At 37.0% G+C, this 20,465-nt stretch overlaps 3 protein-coding genes across 13 annotated transcripts in view; 2 read left to right on the top strand and 1 right to left on the bottom strand.

The window, feature by feature from the left end:
* Window positions 1-1,880: 1,880 nt before the first annotated feature.
* si:dkey-228b2.6 (uncharacterized protein LOC563918 homolog) lies at window positions 1,881-3,157 on the top strand. The gene is made up of 3 exons (XM_047805896.1): window positions 1,881-2,006; window positions 2,093-2,264; window positions 2,870-3,157. Exons 1-3 carry the CDS (start codon window positions 1,951-1,953, stop codon window positions 3,155-3,157), a joined length of 516 nt encoding a protein of 171 aa, XP_047661852.1. The 5' UTR covers window positions 1,881-1,950.
* Window positions 3,158-3,212: 55 nt separating this feature from the next.
* odf2a (outer dense fiber of sperm tails 2a) lies at window positions 3,213-14,427 on the bottom strand. Of its 2 annotated transcripts, XM_027140088.2 has the most exons (19): window positions 14,297-14,427; window positions 13,640-13,759; window positions 13,421-13,525; window positions 12,024-12,197; window positions 11,516-11,703; window positions 11,084-11,216; window positions 10,817-10,945; window positions 10,660-10,734; window positions 10,440-10,511; window positions 10,247-10,363; window positions 9,728-9,913; window positions 9,149-9,258; window positions 8,917-9,052; window positions 8,132-8,242; window positions 7,755-8,018; window positions 6,740-6,840; window positions 6,200-6,362; window positions 5,553-5,678; window positions 3,213-4,757 (listed from the first exon to the last, which is right to left on the bottom strand). In XM_027140088.2, the coding sequence occupies exons 1-19, from the start codon at window positions 14,297-14,299 to the stop codon at window positions 4,584-4,586; spliced, it is 2,487 nt and encodes an 828-aa protein (XP_026995889.1). In that variant the 5' UTR covers window positions 14,300-14,427; the 3' UTR covers window positions 3,213-4,583. The 2 variants fall into 2 exon arrangements, with proteins under 2 accessions (XP_026995889.1, XP_026995888.1); XM_027140087.2 differs by lacking the exon at window positions 14,297-14,427 and having other exon boundaries at window positions 13,640-13,765.
* A 2,877-nt stretch (window positions 14,428-17,304) lies between these two features.
* Window positions 17,305-20,465, top strand: part of rimbp2a (RIMS binding protein 2a) — a 69,613-nt gene continuing 66,452 nt past the window's right edge. For 4 of the 10 annotated variants that reach the window (XM_047805838.1, XM_047805835.1, XM_047805836.1 and 1 more), the window contains exons 1-2: window positions 17,306-17,521; window positions 19,821-19,952. In XM_047805838.1, coding sequence (XP_047661794.1) covers window positions 19,827-19,952 — 126 coding nt within the window. In that variant the 5' untranslated portion in view covers window positions 17,306-17,521; window positions 19,821-19,826. Of the gene's footprint in view, window positions 17,522-19,820; window positions 19,953-20,465 lie in introns of all 10 variants that reach the window. The other 6 variants (XM_047805837.1, XM_047805831.1, XM_047805832.1 and 3 more) reach the window with 3 other exon arrangements.

Genomic DNA, 20,465 nt, shown 5'->3' with positions numbered 1-20,465 from the left:
GTCCTGCCACTGATAAAACAGCAGTGTGTTACATCCTTGTCACTGTCTTGGCCTGTTTCTCAGGCTGCCCTATAAGAATCATAAAAGTCTATCATAGAAATTTACATGGAAAACTTCAAGTTAGATTCTTTACATAAGCCGGCACTTTCTAACGCAATGTTTCATCATGCCCACTGTGAGCAACTGAGATTTGGACCTGATTACTCAATTCCGTAGGCTATATAAGCATTTAGAAAAAGTAAATTTACCTCATTTTTAATTAACACTAAAAACAGATCTGAAAATGAATGTCTTTATGAAATTCTACTTGCACTCTATATGATCTTCCCTTAATATCATTTGGATTTTTTAGAGTTTTTTACTCACAGTTTTGATATGGCAACCTTTAGAGATGTAAAGTTAAACTACAAAAAAAAAAGTCTGTTACAGTGTGCACCAAGTTAGTCTGCCCCTTTGGTCCATCCCTCCGATGTCCTCCTATACGTGTAGGTAGGCAGATTGGCTATGCTAAATTGCCCTTAGGTGTGAATGTGTGAATGGTGCGCTAAGATGATTGCCCTGGAGACACTGATTGTTTTCTCACGTCTGCTCCACTGTAACCCTGACCAACATAAAGCGTTTATACAGAAAATAGTATATTAATTACAGCAGTTCCTTAATAATCAATATATATTATGATAAGAGTACACATGCCTGTTCCTTACATAGACATACTTACAGTGTATTTATAAATGAATTTCTTTCTGCAAACAGATGAAATCAAGTAATCAGAATCAGGGTTATTAGCCAAGTGTGTTGATACACACAAGGAATTTGGTTCCAGCTGTTTGTGACTCATTTATGTGCAGACATAAATGACATTATACTATACAAGACAAGATAATACAGACAAGGCAATGAAGACAATGTGATACAATATAGACAGTATGAGTATAAAATATAAATAGATTATATGACTGATCGGTTATGTACATAAAGTGCATGGTAGTGTAAATAACACTATTGTGCAATGTTATGTTACTTTTTTGTACAACGTACAGCAGCAGTAGTGTATGTAACCTGTATGGATGAAATTCCTGTGTCTGGCAGTTTTGGTAAACAAAGCTCTGTACCGCTTGCCAGAAAGGAGGAGCCGAAAGAGGTTGTGTCCACGGTGTGAAGGGTCAGCAGTGATTTTTTTTCTAGCCTGGTTTCTGGTTCTTGTATGGTACAAGTCCTGGGCAGTGGGCACCAATTATTTTTTCTGCTTTTTTACTGTGCGTTGCAGTCTGTTTCTGTCCTGTTTTGTTGCTGCACCAAACCACATGGTGATGGATGTGTACAGAACAGATTCAATGACTGCAGTGTAGAACAGCATTAACAGTTCCTGTGGTAGACCATACTTCCTTAACTGACATAGAAAGTACATCCTTTGCTGGGCCTTTTTGATGATGGAGTCTTTTATGTTGCACTCCCATTTCAGGTCTTGGGAAATGGTAGTGCCCAGATACTAGTATCAGATTATTAAATGAAAAAAAAAAAACCCTCAGTAAACATAAACCTGTATCTCAGAGCACATGAAGACTGGTGAATATAAATGAGATGTTGATTTATCCGGGTATATAAAATAAAAACAAAATATATTTACATGTTAAAATATATGAATGTGCCTACGAATCTGTCTCTGTTTTGGCATTTTGAAAAATACAAGATAATAATAATTGTAATTGTACGTAATAATTCTATAGTCGATTTCTTTTGTCCTTCCTAAGTGAAGAAAGTGAGGGAGGTTTCTATGTAAATGAGCTCGTGCATTAACAGCTGTATGGAGGGTAATGGCCCATTAAGAACACTTTCTGCTCATTAACACCTGGACGATGATTAAGAGCGAGCTGTGTGAACTTTCCTGCTATAAGCTTCTCTGTTTCTGTGCTTCTTCTCATTGCATCGCCTTTAAACACCCGGTGAAACATGAGTACATGTGAAGCCTGCGGGAAAATGGAGAGACCCGGTGTGACGCTGCACAGGTAGATCTTAACAAGAAAACCCACTTTGCACATAGTAATATTATGTCGGGGTATAAATGCTGAGCATGTGGAAACTACTTTTACAGATTCCCACAGGAAGAGGAACAGCTCCAGCACTGGATTTCCAGCATGCAGACAGCTGCAGGATGGAGACCTTCAGAGTCTGCGCTTTTATGTTCAGACCATTTCACCCCTGATTGCTTCCAGACATCAGGACAGTTAGACTCCTATGCTGTCCCCTCTGTGTTTCAGTCCACGGTGAGTTGTTCTGTGTATCTCTTCATCAGGCAGATTATTTAATGAATATTTGATTATACCCTTTATACAGATATGTCAAATAATATTCTGGTTATTAGAGTGTTTTATCCTTTTGTTCTTGAACTTTTCATCAATAAGACATTGTAGATTTTATTTGACATTAGATCTAGACAGACTTGCTTGGATATTTAATGAAGAGTTTGATTGGAGAGTTCAATCAGTTACCAGTAAACTCAATAATAAATATAATATATATGTCTAGAGCTATGTCTTATAATTTTCAGTATAATAACAAGACAGCTTCCCTGCCAACGAATGCTAATGCAACATGTAATTTACAGCCCAACAAAGTGTTTAGAATTAAAACGATAAAAGTCTTTATCTTAAAAATACAACACAATATCACAGTTTCAAATGTTTTTGTTAACAGTGCCACAATTGATTAAAAAAACTTCAATTATAGACCAAAACATTTCAATGGTAAAGAAAGAACAAAATACAGATTGTTTAAAAAAATAAAATAAAATAAAGATCTTGTAGCAACTACCATGATGTTCCTAGACATTATATCTGACAATAGTACATTTATCTTTTGATAATTATAGGAAGAAACGTCAGCTACAAGCCTAGAAACTTCAGAACACAAAATATGTGGTGGTTGTGAAAAACAACTCCACCTGATTGAAAAGTCGTACAAATTAAAATTGCTTTCAGCCCAACTGAAGGTGAAGAAATATGAAAAGGAGCTGAGTGAGCGGTCCCACAGGGTGACAAAGCTACAGAGAAAAGTGATCGTTTTACAGACTGCATTGAAGGTGATGAGCATGAGGAAGCTTGTATCCTCACCCAAAAGACAAGAATCATCATCACATACCACCAGCTTGATGAAATGAGAAAGGCACATGGCCCAAGGCTGAGCTGTGCGATAGAAGAGATTTCACACATTTAAACAGTTTAAAACGTTTTACTTTACTTGGATTGATAAAAATGTAAACATTTCATATGTATAAAACACAAATCCAGTAACATGCCTTAGCTGGTTATATTGATATAATGACCAACCAGCAGATAAATAATTACTGTCTATAGCAATATAAGTGCACATCCATAAGATCTCCAAACACAGTTATTACAGAGGAAACAGTGTAATAAAAATCTTTAGCACCTGTTGAGATCTTCAGTATGAATACTACAGAACCGGGTGCTTAGTTGCATTAAAGGAAAATTACACTGTGCACCAAATTTAAAATGTTTTACTGTAATATTTAATGCTAATATGTTTATTAAGTCTGGTGATAATTTGTTATTTGCTATATTTTCATTATTAATAAAATCATTTCATCAGCATTTTCATCATTTGTCAATTCCTATTCACCAGTAAGCTCAGGGACAGTGAAAGCTAACATCTATCTTCAATACACATGAGTTCACAGATGCCTATGATTAGATAGATTTTCCCTGATTGACAGGGGAGAGAGCACCTGAGTCCCTTCCCTATAGAGAGCACAACCAATTTTGCTCTCTTGCCTCAGATAACTGTGGTCTTGAGCTACAAACAGCGTTTGTAACTTTATAATGATATGCTCAGCATGAGCCATGAGTAAGTTAGCAAGGTGTGTGTCACACAGAGACACTTCATATTGCAGTTACAATAGTGATTAATAGGACAAAATCTATCTAGCAAAAGAGGCCATTGTCAATTTTTGTGAGCTTATAACAAAAAAAAAGCAAAAGGGAGACAGCAAACAAAGTGTAGCTACAGTATTCAACACGGTTGAGACAAAGACAGCCTGCCCAGTTAGTGATCTAAGGGATCACAAGTGTGTTCAGAGCTCAGAGCGCACAGATGAGGAAGATGTGAGAGCTGGACACACTAAAGCACTGCTGCATTACTAAGTCAACTCAGAGTTTCATTATACGAAATCATCTTTTGACTCAGTTGTAGTTCATGTTAGTTATAAATATGGAGGAAAAATCTACCCTGAATGACTTCATAATCTTCTCCATCAAGGTATACACAAGGTATAGACGTATATATTACGTATGACGAAAATGTTTTTCAGGTCTATGAGAAACATTCACTTCTGCTCTATAAGCACCAATGCAGAAAAAAACACTGTCATTAATCTAGGACTCAAATATGGAGATCTATTTAAAACATAAAGAATAATTATAATTATCGTAAGATTAGTGTTGAGTGGTACTTTGGTTCTTACCCACATTAAAACTGATGAAGGTAAACTCATCACACTGTACTGTGTAAGAAATACACACTAGTGTGTGTGTGCTGCAGCACCTCAGTTTTAAGTGTACATGCTGTCAGATAGTTGGGTGAGCTCTGAGTGAGCTGCTGCTGAGAGTCATGTCCCCAAACACACTAGCATATGAAGCTTTGAGGAACTGCACGTAGTTCTGCAGACTGCGGTTGGTGCTGTCCGACTGTTCCAGACGATCCTTCACGTCCTGCAGACGGCTCTGGTGCCTCCTCTCTGCCTGAACATACGGTAACGATGGAGCCATAAGAATGAATACAATGCAGTAACAATGGTTTAATAAATCTCCCTCACTGATTAGTACTAAAGACTCGGACAAGCCGAGCCCTAAACTGTCCTCTTTAATTTATTTAGTTATTTGTTCCCAGCATTATATTTTTTTCCAGAAGCCATGCTGTAAAAGCTGCTATAGTGTGTGCTATAGCACGTACATTTGTATATTTGTGTATTTGTGTAAATATTTCTAAATATATCTTTTTTCACCAACATGGAAGACAGAGTGGCATGGAAAACTTGAATATTATGACTTAGTGAAATTGATTTTGTTGCCAATGTAACTTGTCTATCTTTGGGGCATTCGCTGATACATGATGTGACACAGAGTGTGGCTACATACAGGTACATCACAAAGCAACTCATATTTTATTAAGTTCTTTCCCCTAAATTTTACAAGCAACAACCTCATAATTAGTCTTTATTTAATGTGCAATATTGATAAGAATAAGTTTAGTTTAGTTTATTAATTTTTAAAGCACATTTTAAAACAACAGCCGTTGCAGCCAAAGTGCTGTACATCAGTAAAAACAAACAAGAACAGTGCAAAAGTAAAAACACAATCCAAAACAAATAAAATTCTACACCTTCAAACAGAGTTAAAACATACAGAGTACAAGTGGGTTTTTAAGAATAAATCTTATTATAAGCAAAGCTGGTTAGTTAGATGATCCTGGTTAGGACTGGTACAGACTACATGATGGCTGAGCCACACACTGTCCAAGGCCACCGTAACGCTTACCTCGTCTTTGGTTCGCCGCAGTTGATTGAGCTCTGAAGTGGTTCGGCTCAGTTGGGTCTCCAGCTCAATCACTTTGGTCTGAGAGGCTCGCTCTTTAGATGCAGCTCGCTCCTTTGTATTGGACACCTGTCAATCAGACCACATGTTAGATGACTGAAAACATTAGAAATACACAGAACCTAGCTAAAAAAAAGTCATTTCATTGGCTGAAATTGTATAATTGACCATTTGTTTTTCTGTATATACATTTTGTGGATAAATAAAAACAAGACTAGACATTCAATTAACATAATTGTACCTTATAAATGGCAGAAGTATTCGTGTCTATGGTAGCCAGCATGATGCAATGGTTGAGCAAGATCTTTGCTTTTTAAGTTGTACCAACAATTCTGAGAAAATGTCGACTAAACTAGCAATGTGAAAGCTATGTTAAAACCCTATCACTCTGTCCTGTATAATGTGCTTCCCATCTAAACAGGTTTTTCCTTGTGCTCAGTGTTTTACCATTGATTGATAATTTGTAGACAAATACACAAGGATGTATGGACAATTCCCTGCACAGCCTTAGTTTAACATACAGAATGCTGTTCTGCTGTATGTACTAACAAGTTTATTGGAGTCTTAGGTGTTGTTGTAAATGTACAGACCTGTCGTCTGGCGTCCTCTAGTGCCTCTTCTAGCTGCCGGTTTAGAGTGCTGCACTCTCGAGACTTCTCCTCCAAACGCACTTGGTTGTGAAGGATGGTCTCCTCTCGCTTTGCTAGCATTTGCAGAAGATCTCCGTTTTGAGAGCTGGCATCCTCCAACTTCCTGTTTACATCAGCATTTCAAATTGAACAACAACAACAACAAAAAATCCCCATCCATTTTTACAAATGTTTTTTGGCAACACTGAAAATAACGCTGAGTAAGTCAGCTCAGCCTCTACAGCACAGACCTCAAATCAAATCAAATTTACTCTCAGATTTAAGACCTTCTCTCTTCCTCATTTTTGTCCTAATTGAATGTCAACTTTTTTTTTCTTCAGTTTTACAAACTGTTAATCAAATTTGCTATTTCTGAGGTAAATTCCCCTGTAAAAGATTTACAAATAAATTCCTTTGTATCCAGCTTTAGGAAATGAGGCTCCACATTATGTAACAGGATGCCACATGCTGTGTTCGGTGTACATTGCTGTAGTGGCTGACCTTTCGAGAGAGTCCACTTTGTGCTTAAGCTGGTTGTTGTCCTCCATCAGCAGTGTGTTCCTCTGCTGTACCTTCTCCACCTGAACACCCTGCTGTTCAACCTGCTCAAATACATCGATAAAACATCATCATCAGATTCATTTACCCACAGACACACACACATGCCTTACTTATCTTTATTACTAATTTGACTTCTTATTGTGAATGCTATTGTCATGGCTTTGGGATGGATTTCCCCACTGGCAATTTAGTAAAGCAAGCTGAATGTAGCTAGGAACACTGAGCACACAACATCAACTCTGTTCATTTCTTTGAAGCATAACGTTTTTTTCATAATGTCACTATACGCATGTGAATAAGAGAAACCTTGGATGTATGGTTATAAGGCTAATAATTTTTTTTATTGTGCACCTAACAGTAAATAATAAATAATTAATAATAATAAAATTAATAAACTTTATTTTGTATAGCGCCTTTAAAAGTTGCTTCTCAAAGTGCTTGACATAAAAGATGAAATTAAAAGATACACATAACAGTACAGGCACTAAAACTAACCATCCAAAAAAAATAAAAAGCCAATAAATAAATGGGAACTAACTGCAGGTAGGAACTAAAGTGATGTCTGGGAAACTGAAAAGAAAAAAGACAGACCACACACCCACCACAGAATTGGCCTGAGGACTTATTCCAGTCAGTCATTTGAATGTGTCACTTTATTTTGTCATCCCTAATTTGCATAGAAATGGGAAAATCTCAATTGAAATGTGCTGTCTCTTAAAGTGATTCTTTGTTGTGCACATATAGAGAAAATGAATGGTTGCCTGTTGTTTTGCCATTTGCTAGTGTGAGCATAGGGTTAGCAGTATTGTTATTATGTAATTACAAAAGCTGCTTTTTTCATATCAGCACAAAATCACTCCAGCCAGCACTTTTACTGTAAAAGAAACCTTAATATAAAGTGGGTTTAGGTTCCATGTGGTTTTAAATCTTCTTAACTCAAAACACACACACACACCTTAAGGCGTAACTCAGTGAGACCTGCAGTAAGCTCAGCATTCCTCCTCTCCTGTACACGTTCTTTCTCATGTGCTTCGTGCAGTTGGAGCTCAGTGCGGCGCAGGGCATCGGGTAACGGCTCCAGCTCACTCAGACGACCCATCAGCTGCTTTCGGGCCTGCTCAATCTCCTGATCCAACTCTTCTCTCAGAGCCCGTGCTTCCCGCTCTGCCTGCTGTGCATGCACACTATACTCATCTGCCTCGGCACGTGTCTTCTGCAGCTGAACACACATCCCCAGAGTTATAGGCTTTATAATGAAGCTCTATAATTAAACACCAGTCCCACTGTGTGTGTAAATGTGTGTGAGAATATGTAGTAATGTGATGCAAAGACCTGAATCTTGTAGCTATCCACTAAGCTTTCATACTGCTTCACTGAGGCTTTAACCTGCTCGACCTCAGACCGGGACAAAGACAGTTTCTCCTCCAGTGCTGACAGAGTTGCCTGCAGAAATATGCTTAATATCATAAAAAGATAATACACCTAATGCCAACATACTACACAGCATTTTTGGGCCACAGTTTCAAAATAAAAAAATGACACGATTTTGAGAATAAATGTGTAATATTCCGAGTGCAACGTTTGTGTGCAAAACGGAGGGATGCTGATTTACAAATACAGGAGAAATCAAATTCAGTGATATCAAGGCTACTAACATCTGTGTGCTATTCAGTAAGGGTATGATGTCTCAATGTCTCTTGTGAAATTACCTACCCTCTTTTAATGTCACACAATTGTAACCCTCACTGAGTCAGATTACAAAGTCAGATTTGTAGCTTAACAAATAGATAGATAGATAGATAGATAGATAGATAGATAGATAGATAGATAGATAGATAGATAGATAGATAGATAGATAGATAGATAGATAGATAGATAGATAGATAGATAGATAGATAGATAGATAGATAGATAGATAGATAGATAGATAGATAGACAGACAAAAGGCATAAAGACATCTGGGTTCAATAGGATCAAGTTAGTCTGAAACCAGGAATAACAGCAGGAACCAGGAACAATCACACACAGATTCGGACCACAGCAAATGTGTCCAGTGTGAAATTCGCCTTGTAACTCTGCTTGTAAAATACAGCTAACACATTAGAGTGTGGCCCCACCTTTAGGCTCTGGTTCTCCAGTCTAACAGTGGTGCTCTCTGTGGTCACACTGTGCAGTCGGTCCAGAAGTCCATCTCTCTCTGCTCTGGTTTTCTCCTCAAGCACATGCAGCTGCTCTGTCATATCTGTGATCCGGCTGGAAGGAACCGAACGGATGCTCTACTATGGTGGTCTGTACACCGAATCTCCATTTTGAACAAAAGACACCTGTTCTAAACATTTTAGTGTTTACCTGTTCAGCAGTGTGATCTCCACCTCCAGCTGGCCTTTCTCCTTCAGCTCTTTTGCGTGACGACTGCTCCAGTTCTCTGCAGTTGAAACAGCATCTGCCAGCCGGGCTTCCTACAGTTCACACATAAAGAGTAAAGTTATGCTTCAGGTTGTCACACATTTTCATCTACAGCATCTTATATACACTGTAGTGATTTGCTTTATGAGTGGTTTATCACATAATTAACAGTTGTTAATCTTTATCTTTGATAATCCTATAACAATATCAAATTTAAAGCTTTTTCTGAGCCGGGCTTCAAGTTCAACAAGAACGTGTGCAGGATAAGCGGTACAGAAAATGGATAAATGGATGTATGGATTTCAGTCCTATGATTTTTGCAGTGTGTGGAATTATTTATATAAATATATACATGTATATGTTATTTGTTTCTGCCAAATGGTTCTATAATGTTGTTTTTGGCACAAAAATGATGTCACACAATATTTTTGTACAGTGTCAATACATAGGAACCTTTGGAGACCAAAATTGTGGAGACCCTCAACCAGGTGTCTTCTCTGGTTTCTACTTCACTGTTCTTACCATTTCGGTCAGCTGAGCACTGAGATGTCCTGCAGTGTCCTCACTACGCTCTGCTCTCTGTTTCAGTGCCCGTGTTGCTTTCTTCAATGCCTCTTTATCCATCTCGGCGCGCTGCTTCAGCTCCCGCATCTGAGCCTGCACACACTCCATCTCTCCCTGCTGCTGACCAGCTGCTCGCTCCAGGTTCTTCAGGTCCGATCAAAGAAAAGAAACCGTGGCAGTGTGTTACTGATGCTGGCTAAGGGGTTAGACAGCATGTGTTTTTTATTGTGCTAAATCTTGATAAAAGATTAAAAAAAGAAAAGAAATAAAAAAGAGCATTTTGTTCAGAGTATCAGACACATTAGGATTTAGTGTTTTGACAGACTGAATAATTATAAAGTGATTGCAGCGAAGACCCAACGTTGGGATGATGATGATGATGATTTGTAGCATTTTTAGAAAGACAATTGCCAGGGATAAAGCAGCATTTGTTTTATTAACAGGAAAGCAACAAAAACAAAAACTAAAACAACCAACCTTAATCTGGACTGACAGGCGGTTATTTTCTGCTTCCTTGTTGCGGAGTTGGCCCTGCAGATGAGCTCGGGTCGATTCCAGAGACTTGGACAGCTCACTTGTGGTCTTCACATGTTCCTGTGATGGTGAGTATTTATAACATTACACTGTAGGTCTAACTGTACAAATTTAGATGTGGATTTGCTCAGTGTACCTTCTCATTCTCTAAAAGGCAGGTAAAGTCTGCGACTTCTTTCTCCTTATCCTGTAGCTTCATCTGTAGATGCTACAGAGGAGAGATATTCTCTGTGTTAAACTCTCAGCATACATGTACTAACTAGACCATGTACATACTAATGAATAATGTATTATATAATGTTATTCTATAATATAATACATTATTAAAATAATGATATTCCATGGAAAAAACAGACCGAGTTTTCTGCCTCAACTTCTGTGAGCCTCTTCAGAAGAGAGTCTTTCTGCTCTAGCAATTGAAGCGAGTCCATCTGTCAAGAAAAAAAAAAAACGTAAAAAATGAAATATGCAGGCACAACATGACAGACTCATCTCAGGCTCATGAGACAGCACCTCATGCTCATGCTGCTCCCTCAGGAGGCGGCGTAGTGTTCGGTTTGTTCTCTCGAAAGTTTCCAACTTCTGCAGGAGGAGATCCTTCTGCCGGGCCAGCAATGAGTCTGAGCCAGTCATCCGCTTCTCCTGGGGGAGAGAACAATCAGATGCCAAACAGTGTTCTTTAATATCTTGCTATGGATCTGTTGTCTATGTAAAGATAAAAAGTGAAAAGCAAAAACTTGTCCTTAGTGTGTAACAGTGAGTAAATGGTGACACACTCACAGTTCTTGACATGCGGCTAACAGCATCTCGGAGTGCCAGGGCCTGTTTGGCGGCTGCTGTGCTGTCAAGCTCTGCCTCCAATAGCTTCTTGAGCAGCACATCCTTCTCCTGCTGCAGGTTCTCTCTCTCCAACCTGACCAAGAGCACATAGAAACTAGCAGGGAAAATCTCTCAACACATATTTATTCATTGCTTCCAGTGAAACAGCAGTTGCTACATGTAGCTACAGATGGTTAGAGTCAATGCCACAAGACTGTAATGTTGAAATTTTCAATTTGTAAATTAAAATAGGGCTCTCAGGAAAATCGAGGATTTAGCAGCTATAATAATCTGAGTTGTTTGGGTGTGTAATATAAATCTCTGATTACATTATTTTGCCTAATATATTTTATGGCTCTAAAGGTATAATTTAAGAGCTTTTAAGTGTCGAACCTGCCATAGTTGTTTTCTTCCAGTATTTTCTCCATGGACTCCCGAAGGAGTGTGTTCTCTCGTTCTGTGAATTCTAGCTCCTTGGCGACTTCGGCCAGCTCCTCCTCCTGCTCAGCTATGACACGCTGTGAAACACTTAGCCTCTCAGACTGGCGCTCTAGCTGCTGTTCTTTCTTACGCAGCTTCACCTGTAAAAAAAATTATGTGCTGCACTGAGTCCAAGAGCAAATAAATCATAGCAAACAGATGCAAGTAATCAAAGTGAGTATACAAAGACAGTACCAGTTTTTTACATCTGGTTTTGAAAAACTTATTAGTTTGCTGCATTGCCAATAATGGGGTTTACTTTTTCTCTGTGATTTTTCTGTCCCAAGTTCAAGCTCATGGTCATCTTCTACTCAAATTGTTTGCGATATCATGGTTCCTCAGGTCTGGAGCACGTTTCTGGTGCTAGAGCCAATCTGCTTTTGCAATAGAAAGTGCAACTTCTTGTGTCTCTAGCACTCACCTCGTTCTTTAGTGAGCTGACCTCAGTCATCAGGCTATCGATCTTCCTCTCATACTGGTTGATGCGTCCATGCAGAGCTTCCTCCTCATCAGTGGAGAGGTCTTCCAGACGGAGTGCAGAGCGTGCTGCGTCTGGCTCAGGTAGGGGGGTTATCTCCAATTGATGGCTTGGTCCCTAAACAAATAATAATTTAGTAGTAATGTTTAAAGAAACAGCACACCATCTCTACTGCTTATCTCTTCTATGTCACTTTTGCTACAAAGTTTTAAAAACAAGAATTACAACTGAAATAATATGAACAATGATTTCATACTTTAAATAATAAATAAATATATTGATAATCTCCACAAAAATGATATCAATAAACAGTCTCTGATTTAGGGGAGTTGATTAATCTAAACATAATAAGCTCCGAGATGTTAAGGCGCCATTTTATCTGGAAATAGTGTTCAATGCTGGCTGATGTCCTAGTCCTGCAGCCTCTTTCTCTGGCACTGCAGAATGAAGCGGTGCAGACCTGGTACCCACTGAAAGCTACTGAAAAGCTCCTTTTAATGGATATAACATGGTAGCATTTATAAGTTATCTGATTCTAACTTATAATGCATTTTTGTCATTGCGATCCCAGAGCTATTGATCTCTGTACAAGGATTTTGCAATCCTTGATGATTTTGGTAATGACACAATGTCTGAACAAATGAACGCAACCATGTGGCCAACATGAATTCTGGATATTTTAACTCTATGGGTTATGCAAACTAGAACCTCTGATGTTCAGTGCAATTGCATTAGATTCATAGAACGATTATATAAATACTATCAACTGTACATTCCCACAATAAATGGTTACATTCTAGATTAGATTAGATTCAACTTTATTGTCATTAAACATGTACAGGTACAAGTGAACGAAATGCAGTTTAGGTCTAACCAGAGTGCAATAACAGCAAGTGCGGGATATACGGTGTTTACATTAAATAAGTTAAATAAAATGGTAATATAGAAGTAATTTACAGATGTGTATGTACTATGAACAAATTATACAGATGGCTGTAACTATAAACTGAAATTTACAGAAGGATATGTGCTGTAACAAATTATATGGCTATTACTATAAACAGTCATTTACAGATTTTTTGTCATGATGCATTGTTACACCCTTATCAATTACCTTTAGAATACACATCAAACAAAAAGGAAGCTACTGAAGAAACACTATTTCAAACATTTGACCTTGCTGTGTCCTTGACCCTTTTTGGATCAATTCCTGAATCGAATCAGTTTATCTGCTGTTGAACCGATTCGTGATATGGACTGACATGTTCAACTACGTTTGCAGCAGATTATTTGTTAAACTGTTCCTTTAAATATCGCATACATGATAAACATCATCTAACCTCCCATTTGTATGAAAGTTCTCGAGTTGATGTTTTGCCCGGAGGAATCCATGGGACTCTTGTCTTAACTTTAGCAGTGGGACGTAAACAGCCTTTCACCTTAACCTGCAACGACAAGAGCAAATGACATGTGCTGATTATTTGAACGTGACTTCACACTAAACTCTGGTGCTGCTATTACTCATTTAAACCATTTCTAAGAACAAGGATAGAACTTACCTCTGCAGGCTTTATAGGGCTGTTCTTCATGCCCTTCTTCACATGCACATGTACAGGTGTGCTTTCATTTACATGCACGTGCAGTGGTGGTGAGGATGAGCTGGTTCTCATTGCTTTTTTCTGCATGAAACAAAAAAATCATTTTTTCTCTCTCCATAATATATCACTGTATATTGCAAACCACCGCATGCAAAACAAACGTAAGACTATTATCTTTCATCCTAATGCAGTTTTCCTATAGCCTGTTTCTCTGTACAAAGTGAGCCACAAATCGAACCAAAAAAGACTTTTACAAATGTCGTGATTGCAAAAATAGATATCTATAATAGTTTTATTGTTGACACATAGCATACAAAATATCTATTGTTTTTATTTTATTGTTAATTCACTTGGGAGTTGTTCACTTGTGACAATAGTCGGTTTTAAAGGCATAAATTAGCCCGCTGTCTAACTGACCGTGTCACATATAAGCACATATAACACCAAACGCCAGCTGTATCTAACTCGCTAATATACATCACTACATCATCCGCTAGTGGCTAAGCAGTTAGCTAATGTAAACAGTTACTTAACTCGAACTTAAAAAAAATAACACCAAGGTTGTGTTTCATAGAGAAATAACTAAACATATACACCACAATAAAATGACTTTCTTACCATCCGAAAATAAAAAAGCAAACATTCGAAATCTCCAAAATATCGTATAGGAATAATGTGTGTATAAGCTAACAGGCTAATTATTTCTCTTATCTCGAGACGCTTCCTTCCCTTCCGGTAAGAACGAGCTCTCTTTGGATTGATTGGCTAATTCAAAAGCGTACCGCGCTCCTATTGGTGGAAGTCATTACCATAGCGTCACGTTCCATATTACGTTGCCGGTAGTAACTGTAGCCATAGCAACCAAGCCTAACACTGGATCCAAGCCGCAGGTTGACAAGGACACTAAAGCGGCGTGTTAGGACTTATCTCCAAAACCATTAGCGTCTCTTTGTCCACATCTAACAAAACAAACATCACAATAAAGGACAAATTACTGTGGTTACCAATGTTGCCACTGCTTTTTGAGTAGGAATCAGGTATATGCCCCTACACTTGGCAATAATTAGGTGTACCTCACATGTGGGTCTTCCTCAAACTGTTGCCACAAAGGTGGAAGCACACAGTTGACTTGAATGTTTTTGTGTGCTGAAAAATTAAAATTTCAACTCAGTGGAACTAAACGGTCCAAACTAGTTCCATCATGACATTGCCCCAGTGCACAATGTAAGGTGTATAAAGACATGATGTCAAGGCTCCTTGCCATACATGAGTACTCACTAATGCTATTGAAGCTGAAAAGGCAAAGTCCACAACCATGTTTCAAAATTCAGTGAAAAGACATTCAACAAGAACCTGGGTAGCTAAATAGTGTACAAAATTGCAAATCTACCTTAGACATTGTGAAGAAGAAACTAATCACAACAAATGTTTCCAAGAAAAACATGTCACATGTTGAGCAACAGGTTTTTAAACCCAGAAATCATCAAGGACATATTAGCAAGTCAAACCAACAAGACAATTTGGGCATTTGAGTTTACAATGTTTTCCTATGAAAGCTACATATAAAGCTTATCCACATTGATAAAGTTGCATTGATATCTACTTTTGGCTCATAGTTGCAGACCTTAATTTTTAATTTTTGTTTTATGTGAATCCAGGTTAGACTGCAGATCTGTTCTGTCCCACAATGACTCAAGAAATGACTCAATAAATCAGTTAAGGAATCTTCATTACTTTCCACTTCTGTGTTTCCTTTTTCTTTTTGCACTTTTGATGTCCTTATGGCAATCCATTTTTATTTGGACATGTGTATATAAGATAGGGCCCTTTTCTCCCATAAGAGGAGTTTTGTAAGATGTCATCATTTTATGGGATGGGATATTATGAAGCATCTATTTATTACAAAATGTATTAATGGTCCTCCAAAGGGGTGGGATGTTGTTAAAAAGGAAAGAAAGAAAGAAAGAAAGAAAGAAAGAAAGAAAGAAAGAAAGAAAGAAAGAAAGAAAGAAAGAAAGAAAGAAAGAAAGAAAGAAAGAAAGAAAGAAAGAAAGAAAGAAAGAAAGAAAGAAAGAAAAAATCTGGATGTATAATAGAGTTAATTCAGATTATATGTTTATATGTATATGTATTGGGGTTATAGGTGTATAATACACCTGCTACTGGAAGATTCTAGAGTGTGTTACCTAAACAAATAGCATTATGACCAGTGAACTATTCAAACAAGGCAAGGACAAAGTTTATCAGTATCAGTCCGAGATAGAGAATGCCATCCACCAATGACTCAGAAAAGAAGGCTTTAATCTGCGAAGCAACCAAGAATTCAAGGGTAACTGAAGAGAGCCACAGCACAGATGGAAAATGCTGTTCACAGAACAACCATGGCCCAGACACTCCCTAAAAATACTGGGCCATATGAACAGCCAACACTGTTCATCACTATGAGAACACTATGGTGGTGGTAGCATAATCTTCAGGGACACTTTTAATCAGCTGGGACTGAGAAGCTGGTTGAAGGATGTTCCAGAAAAAGAAATGCTGTTCTAATCTGCAAGAGACTTTATATTGCAGCAGCCTTTGAAACAGAACAACTGTTTGAAAGCATACTGCCAAAGACACTCTGAAGTGGTTCAAAACCAAGAACTTGAATGCATTTAAACACCCCATTCAGATCCCAGACTACAATCTGATGAAGAATTTGTTTCAAGATCAATAAGATAACTTGGTAAAGTTTGTTATGAAGTCTGAGCCAAAATATCAGGATCCAAATGTGCAAATTTACAGAAACATTGAAGATTTGTAGCTGTAACACCAGCCAGAAGTGTCTCTACAGAGTATTGACCATCACATTGACCCTCGCAAGAAAAAACCTTTTTAATCAACAATCTTTGTGTCATCATTAATTCATCCATTCATTCATCTTCTGATATACAATCTAAAGATTGGCGCTGATCCCAGGAACTCTGTAAGAAGGAAAGAGAACAGACAGTGAATGGGATGTATGCATTGATGCATTCACGCACACCTAGGGACAATTTAGTGTCCACTATTTAATGTCTTTGGACTATGAGAGGAAACTGAAGAAGCCAGAAGAAACCCACACAGCACTTGTTCTTGTTTTCCATAAATAAGTAGAGAATATTAATAGCCATAAACTATGCTATGGAAACAATCCACGGCATGATGGAAGCAGTGGGGAGGGTCTGCTCTAAAATTAGACCAGATTCACAGCAGACTTACAGGCAAATTTCCAACATTTCCCAAATAAATTTTTATTTATTTATTGTAATTAAATATAAGCTTCAGGACTTTTCATTCTAAGCCTTCTTGATAAATCCTGCCAGAAAATATAAGATCAAAGATCCTCTTTTTTCTATTCCTTTTATGAATTTTTGGCATTTACTCTTTATTTGTATCTTATCACTGTGTGAGTTTTTCGCTCCACTCTGACATATGGCCACACAGCGAGAGAGAGAGAGAGAGAGAGAGAGAGAGAGAGAGAGAGAGAGAGAGAGAGAGAGAGAGAGAGAGAGAGAGAGAGAGAGAGAGAGAGAGAGAGAGAGAGAGAGACAGAGAGAGAGAGAGAGAGAGGAAGAGAGAGATGTACATACACACAGTCTTAAAAAAACACATCAAACAGGGAGAGATGAGCTCCTGAAGCTCATCTTCCTTCATCTTTTCTGTACCTAGTTACACTTTAAAGCTAGAATCTCAGTGATGGTCTGTACCTGCACCTTCATGAGCAACCAATACTCCTCACTAAGGTTAAAGAAGGTGTCGGACTAAAAAAGTCAGCCTCAGATAAGAAGCAGAAGCAAAGGAGCGGCACGTTTATCACCTCAGGTATGCACTTTTTCCACTTCAGCAGGTAACTGTAAAGTGAAAGAGTTTACAATGTTAAATCTCTCATTCCTTGTCTTCTGTTCATGTATTAATTCCTTGTGATGATGTGAAATAATAATAGTTATTCTTAAGAATATGGAAAAGCTGCAGATTTCAATCAAATACACTGAATTATAAAATTTTTACTTTTTTATGGTATCTAGATTTTTGTTCTGTTTATTAAGAGTCCACACACATATATATATATATATATATATATATATATATACGTATATATATATATATACGTATATATATATATATATATATATATATATATATATATATATACGTATATATATATATATATATACGTATATATATATATATATATATATATATATATATATATATATATATATATATACACGTATATATATATATACGTATATATATATATATATACGTATATATATATATATATATACGTGTATATATATATATATACGTATATATATATATATATATATATATCTCTGTCGTGATCATATTGCCAGTTATTAGCACACTTTTACAGACGTAAGACTCTTAGGTGTTAATTCAGATTATATTATTTTATTATTCATGCACCTCATCCATAGAAAAAATTCACAATGCACCAAACAAATATGTCACATGTCCTTTGGGGAATCCCATTCCAGTCAACTGAGTCCTTAATGAATAGAAAGATAGAATTAGAAAGTAAAGACCTCAGTGCTACTGGCCATCTTTACTGCTAGCATTTATGAGAAATAATTCAGTCCAACAATTGTTGATGTGATTCATTTAGAGATATGTTATAAAAGTGCACTGATGAATTCTGGATTCTGATTTACTCTGATTAGAAATCTGATGTTATTTAATGAGTAGAGAATAATTTTTTAAAACATTTATGGAAAGAGGTCTCTTATGTCAGCACTTTGTAACTGTCAGAGGTAAAACAAATGAACCTTACATTTTCTAACACTGGAAATTCTTCAGGACAAAGGAGTTCACTTTTCTCCATAAATGACAAGTTCCATGTTTTGTTTAATTAACATATAAAGAAAGAAAAAAGATAGGCTTTTAGTTGCTATAATAAATTAAAGTGATAATTAAGCAACATTGCACATGCAAAAGTGCAGTTATACTGAAAATCTGCACAGCTATGATTCATTGTAGACATAAAGCTGCAAAGCGAGTGCTATAAGTAATCACATTGCTACCCCAACAGCTATAGGCCAGTTCCTGAATATGGTCAATTGTTTAGAGAATATTGCCCATTGATCAGATAACTCTACTGCAGTAACCGTTCTGCAGTAAACAAGCAAGTGCAGTTTTATGTTATGAACCCTGATGATCAGGATGATAAACATCCCACTGAAACATCTCAGTTCGGTTATAAGAAATATAATCTCTCTTAAAATGCAATTGTCAATTGTAATTTTAAATAGATAAAATATGTATGATCAAAATGTCATGTTAAATAGATAAAATAGATATAAGAGGAATACAAGACTGTAGAACATGTTATAGGAAACTTTTATCACACCAATTATTTCATAATGTGGATTCACTTTTGATTGGTTAGTGGAAGTGAACAAGTATTTATGCAGTTATAGCAACCCTATAGGCTCAATCACAATGGGGCCATAAATCTTGCCTTCCTCTTCTACTGTAAGTACACTTTTTGGTGATGTCATCATGATGTGGACCAATAGAACACAAATGATCAAAAGTACAAGGGTTGCGTATTTGTATTGTAAGTTTTTGTAACATTTTTTCCTTAAATAAGGGACAAGCTTGAAAGAAACAATACTAAGGTTTTTGCATATAATAATCACTAATGTCACAAAAATAATGTCACATTAAGGACCTCAAATTATTTAATTAAAATGCATTTTCCTTAATTTGTTATTGTAATTTATTGTCAATCTGTAATTTGACATGCAGAACAATTGTTACATGTTAACATGTAACATGTTGTTTTCTGTAGCTCTGTTTTTGTTCTATGTAGCTTCATGATGCTGGAGAAACGTTTCATTCACTATGTACTGCATCAACTATATATGGTTGAAATTACAATAAACGCTTCTTGACTTGACTTAACCTGACTTGACTTGATGCTTGTATTGACTAAATTACCTTAGCAATCAATATCCCAAGACTTTTTAAATTTTAGTAATGTTTTATTTATTTTGAAACATACGAATACAAAGTTCTTTTATTTTACTTTACATACATGTTTATAAATTTCATTTCACATTTCTTTGAGTCACATTTTATTATTGTCTGGGGACAGTAGAGGATGCGGGGACAGAAACCAGATGTGGAGCAGCTGCTGAAACAGTCTCAGACCGAGTTGCTGTGGATCCGAAGGCAGCTGGCAATCATTGCAGCTCGGAATGCCAGTCACACCCGGGCCAGAGAGAAGGTCAGTCTGTACAAGTCACACCTTTTTTTGTCTTGTCCTAATTTCATTTGGTTTAACCTCTCAAATATAAAACGTACAGAATTCCACTTCAGAGTATTTGGTGTCTAAAGTAATGGAAGCTTATAGCCTCCAGTTTACTGTAACATGGTGAACTAAATGTGAGTGTGGAAATGATCCCAGTGTTGTTTCATCATTTGGCTTTGTGGAGTTCTTTAGTGTCTCATACTCTATTCCTGATAGGGTTTCTAATACTGTATGACATTCTGAGAGTAACACACTAGCCATTTTTTGTTAGAAATCACAATTTAGACACAGAAAACACAAAAGACTGTGAAATCTTGGAGGGACTGATCAATAAAGCAGCTCTGAAAAGGGATGATTGGTATGTTTAATAGTAAACTGTAGTTCTTGAGGTCAGGTAGGGGGTTTAACCTAAAGTGGAATATACTGTATTAGTGTATATTAGAAGTCATTTGGGTTGTATTATTGCTTAAATTTGGTTTGCATTTTTAT

This window comes from Tachysurus fulvidraco, chromosome 21 (assembly GCF_022655615.1).
Source record: "Tachysurus fulvidraco isolate hzauxx_2018 chromosome 21, HZAU_PFXX_2.0, whole genome shotgun sequence".
Classification (NCBI taxonomy): domain Eukaryota; kingdom Metazoa; phylum Chordata; class Actinopteri; order Siluriformes; family Bagridae; genus Tachysurus; species Tachysurus fulvidraco.
Note: the sequence above shows the minus strand (reverse complement) of the source record. Positions and strands in the feature narration are given on the sequence as shown.

Bases quoted from the DNA above. Each gene is read 5' to 3' on its own strand.
- si:dkey-228b2.6 (XM_047805896.1), top strand. From the start codon at position 1,951: ATGAGTACATGTGAAGCCTGCGGGAAAATGGAGAGACCCGGTGTGACG. The intron at 2,007-2,092 runs GTAGATCTTAAC...CTACTTTTACAG, and splicing joins CCCGGTGTGACGCTGCACAG to ATTCCCACAGGAAGAGGAAC. The intron at 2,265-2,869 runs GTGAGTTGTTCT...TGATAATTATAG, and splicing joins CCTCTGTGTTTCAGTCCACG to GAAGAAACGTCAGCTACAAG.
- odf2a (XM_027140087.2), bottom strand. From the start codon at position 13,765: ATGCAGAAAAAAGCAATGAGAACCAGCTCATCCTCACCACCACTGCAC. The intron at 10,735-10,816 runs GTGCTGTCTCAT...TTTTCTTGACAG, and splicing joins GGGAGCAGCATGAGCATGAG to ATGGACTCGCTTCAATTGCT. The intron at 9,914-10,246 runs GTTGGTTGTTTT...TCGGACCTGAAG, and splicing joins GCCTGTCAGTCCAGATTAAG to AACCTGGAGCGAGCAGCTGG.